A 16256-nucleotide genomic window follows, 5' to 3' on the forward strand; every position below is an offset into this window, starting at 1 on the left:
TTGTGCTAATTATTTACCATGGCATTCTACTAGTGCAGCTGTTGGTAGGGTTAACAGCAAGCGAAGCAGACAGCCGGCCCGTTGCAGTGACACGGATGTTTAATCTCGAGCGAGTGCCTGAGACTGAACTGACGCAGCAGAAAGGTTTGTGCTTCAGCTCTGCACTGTCCAGTTCCAGAAGTGGGTGAATGCAGGTTATGTGGTTAATGTGTCAAAAGCAGCTCATGACATATCTAAGAGAGACTTGATAACTGGAAACTACTCAAAGTGTATCTGCCTGGAAGCAAATATCACTTATATTTAATAAATTGAGTGATACCCTTGGGTGAGTAGGTATTTCTTTAGTTTCATGTCCTGCAGTTACAGCTATTTAGGCGCCACATGCACACATTTATATACATACAGACAAGTGTAGAAATGTTGGTCTTCTCCTAGGCAAAGTTGTTTGCAGACCAGTCACCTCCTTTGCCTCCTCTGTGTGATCTTAAATAATGGCCACTTACAGCTGTGTGTGTATTAAAGCTGTTTGAAAAGAATTCTGTTGGTTTGTAAAGCCACTGAACACCGTATGTTTGCAAATTCACTGCTAAGAAATTGTGACGGGGTGGGCGTGAAACAAGCTCAGCTCAGCTCCTGCTTCCCTGCAGCCACACACAGCCCTGCTTCCCCAAGAAGGGGAGGCTTCAGGGACCCTAATAGCAGCCCTTTACCTACACGGAGCTCACCAAGAAGACGGGACCAGGCTCTTCACAGCGGTGCATGGCAAGAGGACGAGAGACAGCCAGCCCAGTGTAACGGGGCTGTTGCACCGTACCCCAACAGCAGCGGCACGAAGACCAGAAACACCCCGCAGCCCCCAGCAAAATCTGGACTGAGGCACCAGACCTTTTCTAGTCAGGGGCCCCAACGGCAGCGGCACGAAGACCAGAAACACCCCAGCAGCCCCCAGCAAAATCTGGACTGAGGCACCAGACCTTTTCTAGTCAGGGGATGAGACTATTACTCTGCAGTTCAACCATCTTCTCTCAGAGGAGGCAAATGTCTTCACTGCCAGGAGATGGCATTTGCGTTTAGCTTATAATTACTCTCCATGTAAAGGTAACAACCCTGTTCCTACTGCCTCCTCTGCACAGGGACATGGTACAGGGCAGGCTGGTGGGAAGGGACAACCTTTCAGGCATGAGGGACCATCTTCAAGTCAGCTGCAGGCAGGTAACTAGTAAACATCCGTAGCCTCGTAGTGAGGCATCACAGGTGCAGAAGCAGTGATGTTTTCTGCTGCTAATGCAACAGCAACGCCGCTCTGGGCTGGTGGCACCCAGGAGCCTCCTGGACCAGTGCTGGGGTGAGCTGCAGGGAGCTGGTAAGCCAGTCTCACCCTGGTAAGTCACACCGGGCACATCTGGCAAATCCCAGAGCAATCTGCTGGGCTGCTGCTGCCCATAGGGATCAGTGGAGGGTTCATGCCACACCAAGAGTAATGCCACACTAAATAAAGAGCACGATTTTGGTAACAAGAGCAGCTGTTATGGGCAAACTCAGCACAGCGGGAACTTTTCAAAGGGAGGAGTGCTTTTGCCATTAGCCATATTCTTTTAATGGGATAATCCCTGTAAACAGATTTTAGGCCACACGGAAGCCAAGTATGACATGCAGAAGCAAATAACAGGCACTTGAGAAGGAAAACAAGACAGTGAAATATGTTTTTCTAATGGTGAGATGTGACACTGCGCAGCAGAAATGCATCTGAGGAAGTGATGGGGATCCTTGTGCGCAGCTCACACAGGACGAGGGGTGGAGGGGTTGCACGGAGCAGTCGGCTCAGCCCCAGCTCAGTGCACCTTGGGAACAGCAGCCTCTCCACCCTGGCCAGGCACAAGCCAGCACGTGGCCGCCAGCACGTGGCCACCACCACTGGCACCTGGGGCAAGGGAGGGGATGCTGGGCAGGGCAGGGGGAGTTGGGGCAGCGGGGAGCTAGAGGTGCCAGGGGCGCGGTGAAAGGGAGGAAGAGGCTCCCTCACCCACCAAAACCACTGGGCACAGCCCGGCCAAGCGGCAGCCGCAAAGGCAGCGCCCAGATGCCCCCACAGCAATAACTCAGACATTGGGAGACATGTGGAGAATTAGTTATTATGAAAGGCTGTACTGAATAGCTCGCTGCTCATCAGCCTGACATTTAAGATGAATCAAGGGGACAGCTGAAAACACCAGTATTTCTTCTAGTCTTCTTTATCATAAAGCAATTGCAATTTAACTATACAAACTAAGGCAATCACAGCCTAAACAAACTTGGTCCTTCCTTCACTTGCCACTAACAGAAGCGATTTTTTTCCCAGTAATTTCCACAAGGCTGGAAGTCAGTTGAAATCACCCATTAGGAAAGCAGGGTTGCTGTAGAAAGGCTGCTTGCAGAAAGGTGGCTGTGAGCAGCCCCTCCACGAGCAGGAAAGGCTGAGGAAGGCAGTAGCGATGCTTGACCAGAGGGCTGGGCTGCTTCTGCAGCCTTCCCCATTGCCAGGGCCTGTGGCACTGCCGCTTCCTCCGGGCAGCCCCAGGGCTGTCCCAGGCAGCAGCAGCAAGCTCCCAGCACATGGTCCCAGGAGACGTGGTGGGGCGCAGGCCAGGTGAACCACAGGGCGACACATGGGGCATCCGCCCCAGCAGACAGTGGTCAGGACCTGCCAAGGCAACACAGGGCCCCTCTTGCATCACCCCCCCCCACCTCGCAGCACCCCAGCCCCCACCTGCTCTGTGGGGCAGCCCCTCACTGCAGTCCCCCTGCCCCGGCCGCTCCCAGCAGCATGGGCTGCTCCGCTTCACCGTGGGGAGGGCAAGGGGAGGTAGGACACTAGCCCAGGAGGCCCCTCGGGGAAGGGCTGAGCTCCCCATGGCCCTTCACCATGGGAAAGCACCCTGCCAACAGGAGGTGGACAAGGATGGACTTCTGGGACACGGGCTGGGGGGGGCTTATGGTGCCAACTGCCACCACCCAAGGTAAGGCTCTCCACAGCCATTGCAGGAGTGTGGCCGTAACCCAACATCACCGCACCACAGTGCCAGGACACCCCTGCAAGTCTCCCCATGCAGCCGAGCCATCACGATGGTGAGACCTGGCACTACGCTGCTCTCCAGGATGTCTCCAGTCGGGCTGGGGGCAGCCATGACCCTCCATCTGCCACCACAGCACCGGTCATGGTAAGCTGAAGAGCTGGGGGCTGGTGGGCACAGAGCATGACATGGCTTTTGCTTGCTTCCCAGTGAGAGTGGCCATCTGGGACACTGTGGCTGCCTACATTCAACTTCAGCTCCTGCTGCACAAGGTGGGCTCGCACCCTCCACCCCCTCTCTGCCCTGGGGTGGCTCAGGAGTTGCTCCTGGGCCAGGGACTGCCATTACTCTTCCCCTCCCTGGGAAGCAGGGACCTCATCCCAGGGCTCCTGGCCAAGGGAGAAATAAGCTTTGCACAGGTGCGGTCCATATCCCAGTCACTGGAAACCCCTTGGATGCCCTGGGGCTGAGGATGCTCCTTCTGCCCTGGATCCAGCACAGCTTTTATGGAGAGCACGAGGACTTGGCAGCTCCTTTCCAAAGCTCTAGCAAGGCAGCTTCGGTGTTTTCGCTCCAGCCAGTCCTCACTTTTCTGCCTTTCTGTTTCCTCTGCTTGCAGGGCGTCCGAATTCCCACCCTCAGCTCCTTCAACGCTGTCCCTGAATGAGTCCAGGTTGGGGACAGTGACCTGACTGCGCAGAGACCTGTCTTCCGCGCAGCCAGGAACCTCGCTGACATCCACTGCCTGACAGACGACAAGGCATATGTGCCAGGTAGGATCCCCCAGGTAAAACCTTGCCACGTTGGCTGCTGCGGGGGGTGCAGGCTCCCCCGCTGCATGGATGGGGCAACTGGACATCTCATATCCCACCCCCAGGTTGGAGAGTAGCTCATGCTTCTTAAAAGCAAACTGTCTGCCGTGGAGCAGGTCCAAAAATGGACCCTTTGTGTGCAATGGGTGCAACAGCCAACACTCCTGAAAAACTGCCTGGTGGGAGACAGGGCCCTGGGACCTTCTCCACCTCTGGCTCCAGCCACAGCTCAAAGCCATGTCGCCTGTAGTGACGCATCATCCAAGAGCCTTGGGGCTGCTGGCACTCAGACACAGCCTGCTGATGGGTGGCTGCAACAATGGACACCCCACACCCCCCCCCAGGTCCTTGTCATGTGGTTTTCCAGGTGGCAAAGTACTGGAGCCCCTGTGGTATGCTCAGCTAGCTGCGGCCACCTTTGTGTCTTCGAAGAAAGTGGTGGGGCGCATCCAGGACACCATGTCCCTCTTCTCCCGCTGTATCAGAAAGGGAAAGACCATCATGCTCATCCTGAGGGACATAGGCCTGCTCCTCACTGAAGACACACGAGTGCAAATGAAATACTACCACAACTTTCTGGAAATGATGACTGGGGAGGACACCCTGGAAGAAGCTCTGTCGAGGGTAAGCGTTTTGTTTCTCCTCCACTGCTCCTCACCCTTTGACATCCCACTGCAGCACTCTTGCCAGCACCACTTGCTTTAGGCCAGCCATGACCTGGGTAGCTCCTTGGGTCAGATGGGACCTCCAGTCCTACAAGCTCTCATTCTGCCACGCTCTTGCGATGTTCAGTGCCTCAGCCACACCACTGATGCCCCAAAGCCTGAGCTTTCAGCTCAGCAAGAACCAGTCCCTGCTCAAGCATCCTAATTGTTGCCCTCACAAAAAAGCTGGGTGGTTTATAATGTGGCATCATGTCTTTGCTGGTCAGCACCTGCTCGTTAGAAGGGTGGGTTAATGGTGATGAGAGAGCACTTGTGAGGGTTTCGGAGAGGCAGTGTCATCTCATGGTGGTGGGCAGCCAGCTGCCTTGGTGCGCACAGAGGTCACACCCCAGCTTCACCTCCCCCAGCCCTGTGCTCCTCTGCTGCAGGTCCCAGTGATGCTGGACTTGGTGATACCTCGCACAGCAACCACAGCTTCCCTGATCTACTCCGACTGCATCATCGTCTTTCCAGAGTATGTGCATCCCCATAGCCCTTGGCTGACCTAGCTGGCAGCTGCTCAGGTCCCATCTGGCAGCGCTGGGCTGCCAGGGGTTGCCTGCACAGGGAGATGCTGGGGACTGCCGCCTTCAAAGCAGTTGTTCCCAACAGCCTCCTTGGCTGCTCTGCGACTATGTGTAGCATCACACAGGGCCCACGAGAGAGGGGCTGTCAGCTGTGTCCCTGGCATGCAGTCATGCCATTAGGCAGGACTCATGGGCCATGCAGTGGAATTCAGAAAACACTGTCTTTCCACCATGGCCTGGGCTGCTCCACTGGGTAACAACATTTCCTGGCATCCTGGGGGTACAGTGTGTGCTGCTTTGGAAACCAATGGCCTTCACAGCATGGCCAAAATGGCTCTGATGAGTGCTGCACACTGCAAAGGGGCTGTGGTGCCTTAAGTCACGCTGGTGTCTTCTCCTTGCACCCAGATTTGAACTGGAGCATGTCCATAAACCACCACCCAGGGACCCCTGCAAGGGCCCAAGAAATCCCACCGATGAAGGCAGGCAAAAGAAAGAAGAGCCTCTGCCACCTCCCAGGTGGGAGGAGGAAGGTAAGGCAGCAGCTGGCTCCTTTACACAGTTCAGGGAACTGATGCATGCCCGTCCAATGAGGAAAATCCCTGGTGGTGATTGCAGAAAGGCTCCTCGTCTGATCCACAGCGTCATGGCCTGGGAATAAGGATGTGCCGTGGAAATGCTGAGCTGGGTGAGAGCCAGTGCCAGGGAGGGCCCAAAAATCCCAGAAATTGTGACTGCAGGAGAACCCAAGGGCCCTCCCCACATTGCTGGGGGGCAGTGTCAGGGTGATGCTCTCCTGCTGAGCTTTCTCCCTTCCAACTCCAGGGATCCAGCCTGAACCGTGCCTCCTCGCACCGGCAGAGCCTTTCTCCAGCCAGATACCCTGAGCCCTGGGCAAAGGAAGCAACGGGGCAGAGGAATGAGTCCACGGGCAGCTAAGGCGTGTGCCAAACAGCAGGAGGGGACGCCATGCTCTTGTGCTCATGTTAGGGAGCCATCTTCCTTGGCCCCAGCACCGGCATCCCTCTGGCAGGCTGTTATTGACACAAGTAATGGCAGGTGTGCAGCAGGTCAGCTTCCCCTCCCTCCATGATGGAATATAAGCTCATCTTCGTCCCTCACAGCTGATTCCTTACTGGCTGGCATTGCGTTTTACACTGGTCCTATTAGTCCATGCCCTGCTGCTGTGATAGTCCAGGTTCATCTTTGTGCCAGCAGCAAATATCGGTCACAGGCTCCTTTTTTGCGTCATGGCCAGAAAGAAAAGTGTTAAAGAAGCTCAGGTACATGCTCAATCCACCAGGAAGCAGCTGGTACCTGCGTCCAGCCCTGCAGCACCCGCCTGGCACCAGCTGATGTGGCGTTCCCGTGGCTGAGTCCTTGGCCCCATTCCCTCCCACCCTTCACAGCTTGAATGTCTGTCCACACACTCATGCGTAAGATACTCTGCCCTGGCACCACACCAGCAATTTTACTGAAGTCCAGAAAGATTAGCGCTACCGTATCTAGCTAGCCTAGTAAATCATTTTCTGGGTATTCAAAAGATGCCTTTGTTGTAGGCGAGGGGCAACTAGATGATCTGGATGTGAGCTGGAGGTGATCAGATCAATATTGCATCCGTGCTGATGCCAGCAGCAGCCTTCCTGTGATGAAGACAGGGGTTTTAGCTTCTTCTAAGAAGCTGCTATAGGGATAGGGACTGTAGAAATCCAATTGTTTTACAAATGATCTATGGGCTCTGAAATTGCTTTTAGCTGTTTAAACACGACTCTCAGGATCCAGCAGGCACTAGGACCTGCCTGAACCCTTTATGCCCGAGACTGTTCAGAGGGGATAAATATAGCACAGCCCAGCACAGCCCGTACACATTGCTGGGGGAAGCAACCCGCACCCCAATCCCCCCAGCGTCCCGCTACACCGGGGCTGTGCCGCAGCTCGAATGCTGTGCGGAGGAGGCGATCTGGGAGCTCTGCAGCGAGGCGGTGGTGCTGGTGGTGCTGCAGCCTTGGCTGCCGATGCTTCAGCTCTGCAAGGTCACCGCCTCACTGCTCATCGGCAACGCCAGGGCAGCCTGCAACGAGGACCTGCTCACGCGAGAGGGAGTCACCTTCTGCGTTAATGTCACCAGGCAGCAGCCATTCCCCGGCCTCCAGCAGGTCCGGGGCATACGCATACCTGTGTTCGATGATCCGGCTGAAGACCTGTATCGGTATTTTGAACAGTGCAGCGATGCTATAGAAGAGGCTGTGAAGAGCGGTGGGAAGTGCTTAGTTTACTGTAAAAATGGCCGCAGCCGATCAGCTGCCATTTGCACTGCTTATCTGATGAGACACCGAAAACTCCCACTCAAGGATGCCTTTGAGGTACTGTACTTATATCCAGATTTATATTTAGACATCTTTTGGGTAAGAAACGAAATGCTTATAATGAATAGAATTATTTTGGTGCTCTCGCCTGTTTATTAGCAGTTTTATAGACATTCAACATTTGAATGAAATTCCACTGTAAGTTTTTTCACCCCCCACTTGGACAAATAAGCTTTCAACGTGAGGTTTCTGGGACAAATATAATTACAAATGCAAATAGGCTTTAAGCACTGGTAGCAAAATACGCAAAGTTGGTTGTTTTGTGAACATTTTCCCTATCATTTCCTTATTCATGGTAAGTGAAGTTAGAGACAGAGACATAAAGCAAATGAGTGAAAAGGAAGCAAGTACGTGCAGAAGCTGTTTTGCAGGATTTGCTCTTATCACCTATGTGACAGCTCAACACAGAAAAGAAACATCATCTGTTAGGCCTGCTAAATAGCCAGGGACTAGCTAGCTACAAGTAATAGCATCTCAACTTTATTAGGAAGCCCGTCCAATACATATGACTTATGCTCTATGGTCTTTTATAGAATCATAGAATCATAGAATCATAAAGGTTGGAAAAGACCTCTAAGATCATCGAGTCCAACCGTCAACCCAACACCACCATGCCCACTAAACCATGTCCCTAAGTGCCTCATCTACACGTCTTTGAAATACCTCCAGGGATGGGGACTCAACCACTTCCCTGGGCAGCCTGTTCCAATGTTTAACCACTCTTTCAGTAAAGACATTTTTCCTCACGTCCAATCTAAACCTCCCCTGGCACAACTTGAGGCCATTTCCTCTCGTCCTATCGCTTGTTACTTGGGAGAAGAGACCGACACCCACCTCGCTACAACCTCCTTTCAGGTAGTTGTAGAGAGTGATGAGGTCTCCCCTCAGCCTCCTTTTCTCCAGGCTAGTCTTTTAGTCTTCACCCATTTGGTAGGTATATCACCAAAGTCTCTAATTTAGACAACTGTTTTGCTCAGTACCAGACAGAGGCATGCAGATACGTGACCAAGTTTCACTCTATCTTAAAGAGGAACGGTGTCGTCACACTTTGTGACAGACATTCATATTTCCAGCAAATTCAATAGCTCCTTTTCATGTCTCATCCACGAATCCATTCTGTAACATGGACCATATGCCAGGAGGTCTTAGCAAGCACAGAGTGAGGTCAGCTCACCAAAATATGTTTATTATTCCTTAGCAAAATCAAAACCAAAATAAACCTTCTCAAAAGTCTAAGAGGAAGAAATCCATTTGCATGATTTCCCTTGCTTCTACAGCATCTCTCTTTTTTCCCTAGACTGTGAAGACTGCCAGACCAGTAGCAGAACCCAATGCAGGATTTTGGTCTCAGCTGCAGAGATATGAAGAAGATTTGCAGATACCAAAGCAGTCCTATCTGCTGAGCAAAGGACTTAAAAATAGCAACGTGTGAAGATGTTTTACAGAGAGTTAAGTGGCTTGCTACAGATTTAAAAAAAAAAAAAATCACTTCATATATCACCTATACATAAAATGCCTTACTCCCCAATCTGAGTTGATGGTTCATCACATTCATTCAGAGCGTTACTGTTGAAAGTGCATGGGAAAGGGGCAGATAAGCAGGGAGAAACTGCAGAAACAGAAAACGGTTGGAAGGACTGGAAACAAAGTGAAAGGCATGGTATCCTCGGCATTTATTTTTCCCCTGAATGACGCTGAATACAATAACAATGTACTGAATAAATGAATGAGTTACTACATAGGGATTTTACTCTTGGTTTTTAATTAAACTTCCCAGTGACGTCACTAGAAGACCTGATGCCAGACCAAGGAAGTTCTGACTTTGTCGCTCCCCTACTGGATCATAATTCATGTTCATGAGCTCACACAACCTTTGGTAGGAAACTGACACTGGAACTGCTTAGTCGCTGCCTGAGCTCTGCATTTTTCCTTATGTTCACCCAGAACAAAACACCGTCACAAAATTACCTAAAAATCCAGAGGACAGAATATACCAACAATGGTAAGGGCTTCAGCTCCCACGATGAAAGTTAAGTACCTTTTCAGCTTTTGAAATTATTCTCCAAAATATCAAAGGGATGATTTTTAAAAGAGTAGTTGATAGTGGAGGGGAAAAGATGACATGGGCAATCTAAAAGTAATCCTCACTCCTTTTAGCTCTCCTTACTAAGCCTAGCAAGATCTATCAGTGCCCAATTCATGCCTTAATGTGTCAGTTTACAAGTCAGCTGTATCTGTATGCAAGCAACATGGCTAAATTGTTTCTAAGACTGCTTGCAGGTTGCCCTGTGAAATTATCCACTGGGATATCAAGGAAGCTGCACAAAGCTTCTAAATGACACTACAATTATGTTTATCATAAGACGTTAAAAGTAAAGAGAAACATGAAGGTATTTTGTCAAACTGCATTAATACATTTGTAATTTAAAAGGGACAAGTTATGAAACCTGTGAACCTGCAGTGTGAAATTCCCTTCCACGTTGCTCAAAGCATCAATACGAAGTAAAGTTAGCTCATCGTCATCGGTCTAAGTGCTTACACAAGGCAAACATATGCTCCCAGCAGTGGCGTAGTTTAAGGCAGAAATTCTAATGATGGAACAATGACGGAGAATAAAGCCACTGGGGAATTACATTAATTAGACAATTCACATGCAGTAGAATTTCCCAAAGTTAAAGATTGCTCAAGTTAAAATTGGATTATTTTAAAAGCTGAAAGCATAGAAATAAAAATAAAAAATTGGGGCTATCATCTTCTTAGTTATCACAAGGCATTTTTGCACCAGATGCTTTCTCCGCTCCCAGCTGTGTTTGGTTCATTCCGTATCGTTTATCTTTGGTATGTGCATTACAACCAACAAGAAATTTGTTGCACATCTGCAGATTTGGAGGTGAGTGGTTGTTCGGGAATTTTTTGTAGCTTTTATAAATCTTGACTATCATCATACATAATATGAATTTCAGTATAACATGAGACTTCAAGCCCACAGTATATAGACTATATCCTTATTAATGGCCAGGATACCACTCATCAAAAAATTTGTTTCAGCCAATCTGTGGAATAAAGTTTATTTCCTGTCAAAAGCTAAAGCTGCTAAACAAAAGTAGAAAGCTAAACATTAATGAAAACACAATACATTTCTAACTGTGAGGCGTATTAACTTGCAGTCAGCTACAGCATATCAGTTCCGCATTTTTGGGTCAGCTGACATAGAAACAGTTGCTCTTGATTGTCAGGATACACTGCACTCTCTGGTTAAATTTTACCAGGCTTCTCAGCATGAAGAAAACCTTCATGACGCAGGATTTCACATCACAGCATTATCTGTAGAAACTTATCTACATCTGAAAACCATTCCCAGAAAACCATTCCTATTTACATTGAAAACCATACCTCCTCCTTGTACTGCTCCAAATTAAGATGAAAGATTGCAACTTGGAACCGGAAACCTGGAAGTAGTTCACTTTTTTATTTGAGTTCATAACCTACTAACGTTACAAGTGATGTAAAAGATAAGTTTAGACGTACTCCTTGTTGCTTATGACTGTCTCAGGGTTTTTGGTGTAAATGCGCTGCTGCTGAGCTGCCTGGCCTGCTGAATACGCGTATTTGTTGCAACTGTAAATTAAGAAAAAAAAAGATACAAAATAATAGATATTACACACATGTCCACAGTTTCAGATACTTAGGAAGTTACTCATTTAGGTCTGTATCAAACCCCGATAGCACATACTTCACAAAGGTGCAGAAATTGGAGGCCTATTGTTCTCATCAGTTTTGTAGTTAAGGGGAAAGAGATGGGCTCTTTGATGGGCAGCACAGACATGTCTCTCTGAACCAGAAACACTCTGGATTCCTAACTCACATGTGCTCTTCCTTGAGGCATTTCAGTCAAGTCCCTAAAGCAGAAGAGAACCTAGACCTTAATGCCTTTGTGCAAGCTGCAGTTTTTAATATAGGAATCAAGATGATGAGAAAGAAAAACAGAAGTATCTTCAGCCAACCCCTTCAGCTGTCATTCGTCATGTTGAACTTCTATTTCATACATCAGTTTTACCTGATTTTCAAGACATTTCAGGATATTTGGGACTTTGTATCAAAGTATGGTGAGTGAGATCTAAAGTCCAATGTGGCTGATGAAATATTACCATAAAACTTAAATGGCTTCAGATTAGGCAATGGAATATCAGAGGAACACTCTCACTTATTAGGTGTTTTGACATAACTTTTCTAAGATTTAATACAGCAGCAGTGAACATGCTTCTTCCTTCCATGTTATCATCCTCTCAAGCTTAGCCCGTACAGGCTCCAAGCCATTTGGGTTCTTCTGGGTAGACATCGACCTCTGCTATTTCTGACAATTTCATCCCTCTTCTTCAGAAAGAGACCTTCTGTATGTGTGAATAATTTAAGATTGAAAAAAAAAAATCCAGGCAAGGTTAAATATTGAGGCCAGAAATCTCAACTTTTCTGATTTGACGCTCAACAAGACATTTCCATAAGGAACAAGAAAAAAATCATATGCATCTAATGAGCAATTGGATATGCTTTGGGAGGGAAATGCCATTACACTTTCTGCAAATCAAATGGTGTTTGAATGTTTTAATAGTAGTGAGTATTTCAGAAAATCTTGATTATAATACACTATATTCTTTGATATACTTTTGTTTTGGCAATAGATAGTTTGCTCTTTCACTGCACATTTTCCTCACATAAATCTTAGAACCTTTGCCGACGGCAAAATATCAACAAGTGCACTGTCTGGGAGGTACAAGTATTTGGTACAGCATTCCCTGCCGTCACAAGTCTGTGACATGCCATAGCACTGAATTAATAGGTACAATTTCCTGTTTGTACTTTATATGGCTACAGATTTATACCAGGGGTTGAGGGAGAGAGAGTAGTATACAGATAGAAAATGGTATATAATTGACAGCTACTATTTCAACTGACAAATCCAAGATTACCTGTAATCCTGTTTTTTCTTCCCTTTGCATGAACAGGTCAGTAAGATCCCACCAAGCGTATAAAGAACAGATCCAGCCCAGCCTAAGTACAGAGCATCTCCTAGTTCATACCTGAAACATGAAAGATTTTATGGAAACAGCATATAACAGGATTACAAAGCCATTATTTTAGACTGAGCCATAAGGTGCACAAATCATGCAAACAAATTCTAGTCTGCACAGAAATCAGCTAACTGAAAGGTAGTTCAACGGACAACAGAGCAGAACAGATCTGGCTTTGTGCCTGTTCAGTAAAACTCTTACATATATATTTAAGTGCTCTGCCAAATTAGTGACAGTACAGAAAGTACTAAGCAACATAAAGTTAAGTAGCAATAAATACTTGCATATATTTAATAAATTGTTGATAATAAATTATAATCATATACCTTCTGTGCAGTCCACAACACTTAGTTTGCTCTTGTATTGGCTGTGCCACTGAAGTAATTTTGTCAAACTGAATGACTCGGAGCTTACTGTCTGTGTCATGAGAAAAGGCTAACCACAGAAATCAGTTTTCTATGGACACAACGCTAGATCGCCTACAAGTAGCTATTTGTATAGGGCTAGTTAGTAGTATCCTAAAGAATATTCAGCACTCCCTGTGGTTATATGGCTGAAATACATTTATGAATAGTCCCAGGCTGAAAAAGAATAGTTCCCCATTTTACTGTACAAAACTACATCCTTCAGGAAACCCCCTAGTCCAGTCCAAGAAATTCACTGATAATGAATTTGACCCAAAGACTAGACACAATTGAGCCTGGGAAAGTCTGGCAGGAGTTTCGCAAAAAGAGGCAAACAAGTTTTTATATTTGGACAAAGACTATATCCACAATACGGCTGTACCTCCGCGGTCTAAGATAACTAATATAAGAGCAAAGTAAGTGTCATGGACTGCATAGAAGGTATACTGAAACCAGATATGTGTGTTTTCTTTTCACTTGTAAACACAAAATCATTATCTAAAAGTGTCGAAGTTTCTGACTCCAGAATTAATTGCTAACAGGAAGGTTTCAGAGGTTTACACAGGTTCACTGCTCTCCGTGTTCTCAACACACATTGGAGCCACAAGGCCTCCACTGTTTTAGGTGCTTTCCAAACACGGAACAAGGAGACAATCATTATCTCAAAAAAACAGGAGTGCAAGTTGCTGGAGGAATACTAAGGAACAATCAGAGAGTGTTGCCCAGTGCATGCAATCGTCTCTGCTCACTAGCCACCTATAGACAGGAATGCTGTAGATGTCATGCCAAAGGAAAGTATATAGGAGGGATCTGCAGGAGAACTTAGGTTGCCTTCACAGCTGTATGAGAAATTCCTCTAAGAATTAGTAGAGGTTAACTTTACCAATTTGCTGAAGTCAGGCCGAAAAAATGCAATCTGAAAAAACAGATTCACTAGTCTCTTAAGAGTGAAGATCAATACTGGCCTGCAATTGAATTTAAAGCTGTCTCACAGAGTCCAAGGAACAGAAACTTCCTCAAGAGCATGTCTGGCTTTACCAATGATCAAAGTTAATTCACTAAGAACTGCTTACTGAATCGACAGTCTTAAACATGAAGTTTAGACATTAAAAAAAAGATTTCTTTAGCTACTGAATGCAAACAATCTGGTAACTGATTAACATGCATTGATGTTGAAGCCCCAAAGCTATACCAGATAACTATAAAACTCGCTAACTATCCCACTAACTGAAATTCCTTATCACCAGTTGTTTCGGTCCTCTAACGTATTTATTACCCTTCATGTAATTCTCTCAAGGGGATATAAAACAAGAACAAATATTCACAAGTGCAATTTATTTCTAAGTGCTTGTTTGAAAACACAAGGAAAACTAACAAACATTCAAAGCAACTGCTTGAAGTACTTTGATTCATAACAAAGCACTTCACCTCTGACTTCCCTGAACTGATTTTCAGGAAGAAACTTACAAAACACTCCAAATATGATCCTAGCAACTAAAGATTTACAGTTTACTGATCTAAAAATTATATACTCGGTAGAGGTACTGGCAAATTATAAATGTCCCCTTTCCCCCAAACCAGCTCTCTCATGTTCCACAGACAATATATTATGTTTCCCTCTCCCTTTTTCCCCACTCTCTGAAGGAGAGGCCCAGTCACCTCCACCCTTGTTTCTCATTGCTAAATCTATTGACCCAGATAAGGTGCCATAAGCAGGCATTTGGGTTTGAAGACTGTGCCTTTTATATCAGACAAGAATAAGGGCTTTTATACTTCAAAACTTGTTTGTGCGTAACTGTATGAGCTGATAGTCCCACAAACTTTGCCTCATTTTAATTCATAAGACAAACAAACGTTGAGCTGTTACTATATAGTGAAAAATATTTTTTTACTTCTTTAAGCCAAGCAGCACGCTTCAATGACATTTCTCAGCTATCTGCAGGTAACTAGTACGCAGTTCAAGCTGGTTTCTGTATGTTTTTTCATTTGCTTCTACATCTGAGGCATTGTATTCTAGCCACAGCTAGAATTTTGTACCTCTTTTGGTCTAAATGCCGAAGAAAATTAAGACTTTTACCTCTTCTTCTTCATAGCATTGAGATGTGCACTTAATTAAGTCTCACAAGAGAATGTAAACACAGTACAGAAACCCCTCAGATGTGGGGTTGATATTCCCCACACATTCCCTAAACCTTCCAGAAAAGAACTCTCCTCCCTCCCCACCAACATCTCTGAGGTGAAAAGATTCCCTGAAGACAAATTTTTCCTCCTGTAGGACTGGATAGCAGGATCCATCCACGTTCCGAAACTCCGGAGCAGCTGAGGTTAGTGCAGCTGTCTGCAACACATGATGGAGTTTGGTATGACAGATCTATTAACCTACTTGGTTCCAGCGTACAATGGGTCAAAAAATTGAGCAGTAACCATCGCAGCATACCAAGAAACGGCCACCATGGAGCAGAGACCTACCAGAAAAAGTTTAAAAAGCACATAAGTGAATGATTCCTTTAATGGTGGTAACAACTTTAAACTAAGAACAAGTATTCATTTTATTTAGTCTAGCTGTGAAAGCAATAGAAAGTATTGATAGCATTCTCATTTCAGCCTCGATATTACCTCCTAAAATAAAGAGAAATCCTCCTGTGACAGCAAACTTCATTTTTCCATCTTCATCGCTCAACCCAACGTTTGTGCACTTCAAACCAAGCAATGAGAGTACTGTAGCTATGAATCCCAAAAGGATGGAAGCAATCATCAAGGCACGGCATGCCTGAATATGAACTGAGTAAGACAGAAAAAGAGAAAACAAATCGGGATCTATACAGAAATTAAATTAATCTTGTGCTGAAAAAATGAAAGTGATTAGAGGGAGTGACAAAATTAACAGGAGCAGTAAGGAGTGAATCTTGTCCAACTTTGTTACTTGGTTCAGAAAAGCATCAGAACCCTGGAGTGTTTAGCCTTGAAGTCAATCAAATTTCAGAGTTGAACTACACTTACACTTTATAAGCTCAGTAAATCCTCTTGGGGCTTTAGTAAACCCTGAAAAATTATAGCAAGCCCTTCATAGCTTACATCTTTAAGTCCTGTGAAAACGCATAGCAGTACATATGGTCATTTACAGGAGCAGAAATAAGTCTCCTACTCACAAGTCCTGGTGACTTAATCATGGAATCATAGAATAGTTTGGGTTGGAAGGGACCTCTAAAGGTCATCTAGTCCAACACCCCTGCCGTCGGGGTTGGATCTTCAACTAAATCAGGTTGCTCAGAGCCCCGTCCAGCCTGACCTTGAATGTTTCCAGGGATGGGGCATCCACCACCT

The 16256-nt window shown here is 46.4% G+C and overlaps 3 protein-coding genes across 3 annotated transcripts in view; 2 read left to right on the forward strand and 1 right to left on the reverse strand.

Moving 5' to 3' along the window:
• Window positions 1-3238: 3238 nt before the first annotated feature.
• On the forward strand, window positions 3239-5075 carry CCDC81 (coiled-coil domain containing 81). The gene is made up of 4 exons (XM_019473388.1): window positions 3239-3322; window positions 3724-3823; window positions 4230-4486; window positions 4956-5075. The coding sequence occupies exons 1-4, from the start codon at window positions 3239-3241 to the stop codon at window positions 5073-5075; spliced, it is 561 nt and encodes a 186-aa protein (XP_019328933.1).
• A 1951-nt stretch (window positions 5076-7026) lies between these two features.
• DUSP28 (dual specificity phosphatase 28) lies at window positions 7027-9195 on the forward strand. The gene is made up of 2 exons (XM_009284272.2): window positions 7027-7456; window positions 8757-9195. Exons 1-2 carry the CDS (start codon window positions 7109-7111, stop codon window positions 8889-8891), a joined length of 483 nt encoding a protein of 160 aa, XP_009282547.1. The 5' UTR covers window positions 7027-7108; the 3' UTR covers window positions 8892-9195.
• An 89-nt stretch (window positions 9196-9284) lies between these two features.
• Window positions 9285-16256, reverse strand: part of LOC103903135 (claudin-19) — a 16767-nt gene continuing 9795 nt past the window's right edge. The window contains exons 2-5 of the mRNA XM_009284273.2: window positions 15549-15713; window positions 15316-15397; window positions 12427-12537; window positions 9285-11077 (exon numbers count right to left, since the gene is read on the reverse strand). Coding sequence (XP_009282548.1) covers window positions 10978-11077; window positions 12427-12537; window positions 15316-15397; window positions 15549-15713 — 458 coding nt within the window. The 3' untranslated portion in view covers window positions 9285-10977. The remainder of the gene's footprint in view (window positions 11078-12426; window positions 12538-15315; window positions 15398-15548; window positions 15714-16256) is intronic.

Source organism: Aptenodytes forsteri, unplaced genomic scaffold (genome assembly GCF_000699145.1).
Source record: "Aptenodytes forsteri isolate BGI_AS27 unplaced genomic scaffold, ASM69914v1 Scaffold278, whole genome shotgun sequence".
Taxonomy (NCBI): Eukaryota; Metazoa; Chordata; class Aves; order Sphenisciformes; family Spheniscidae; genus Aptenodytes; species Aptenodytes forsteri.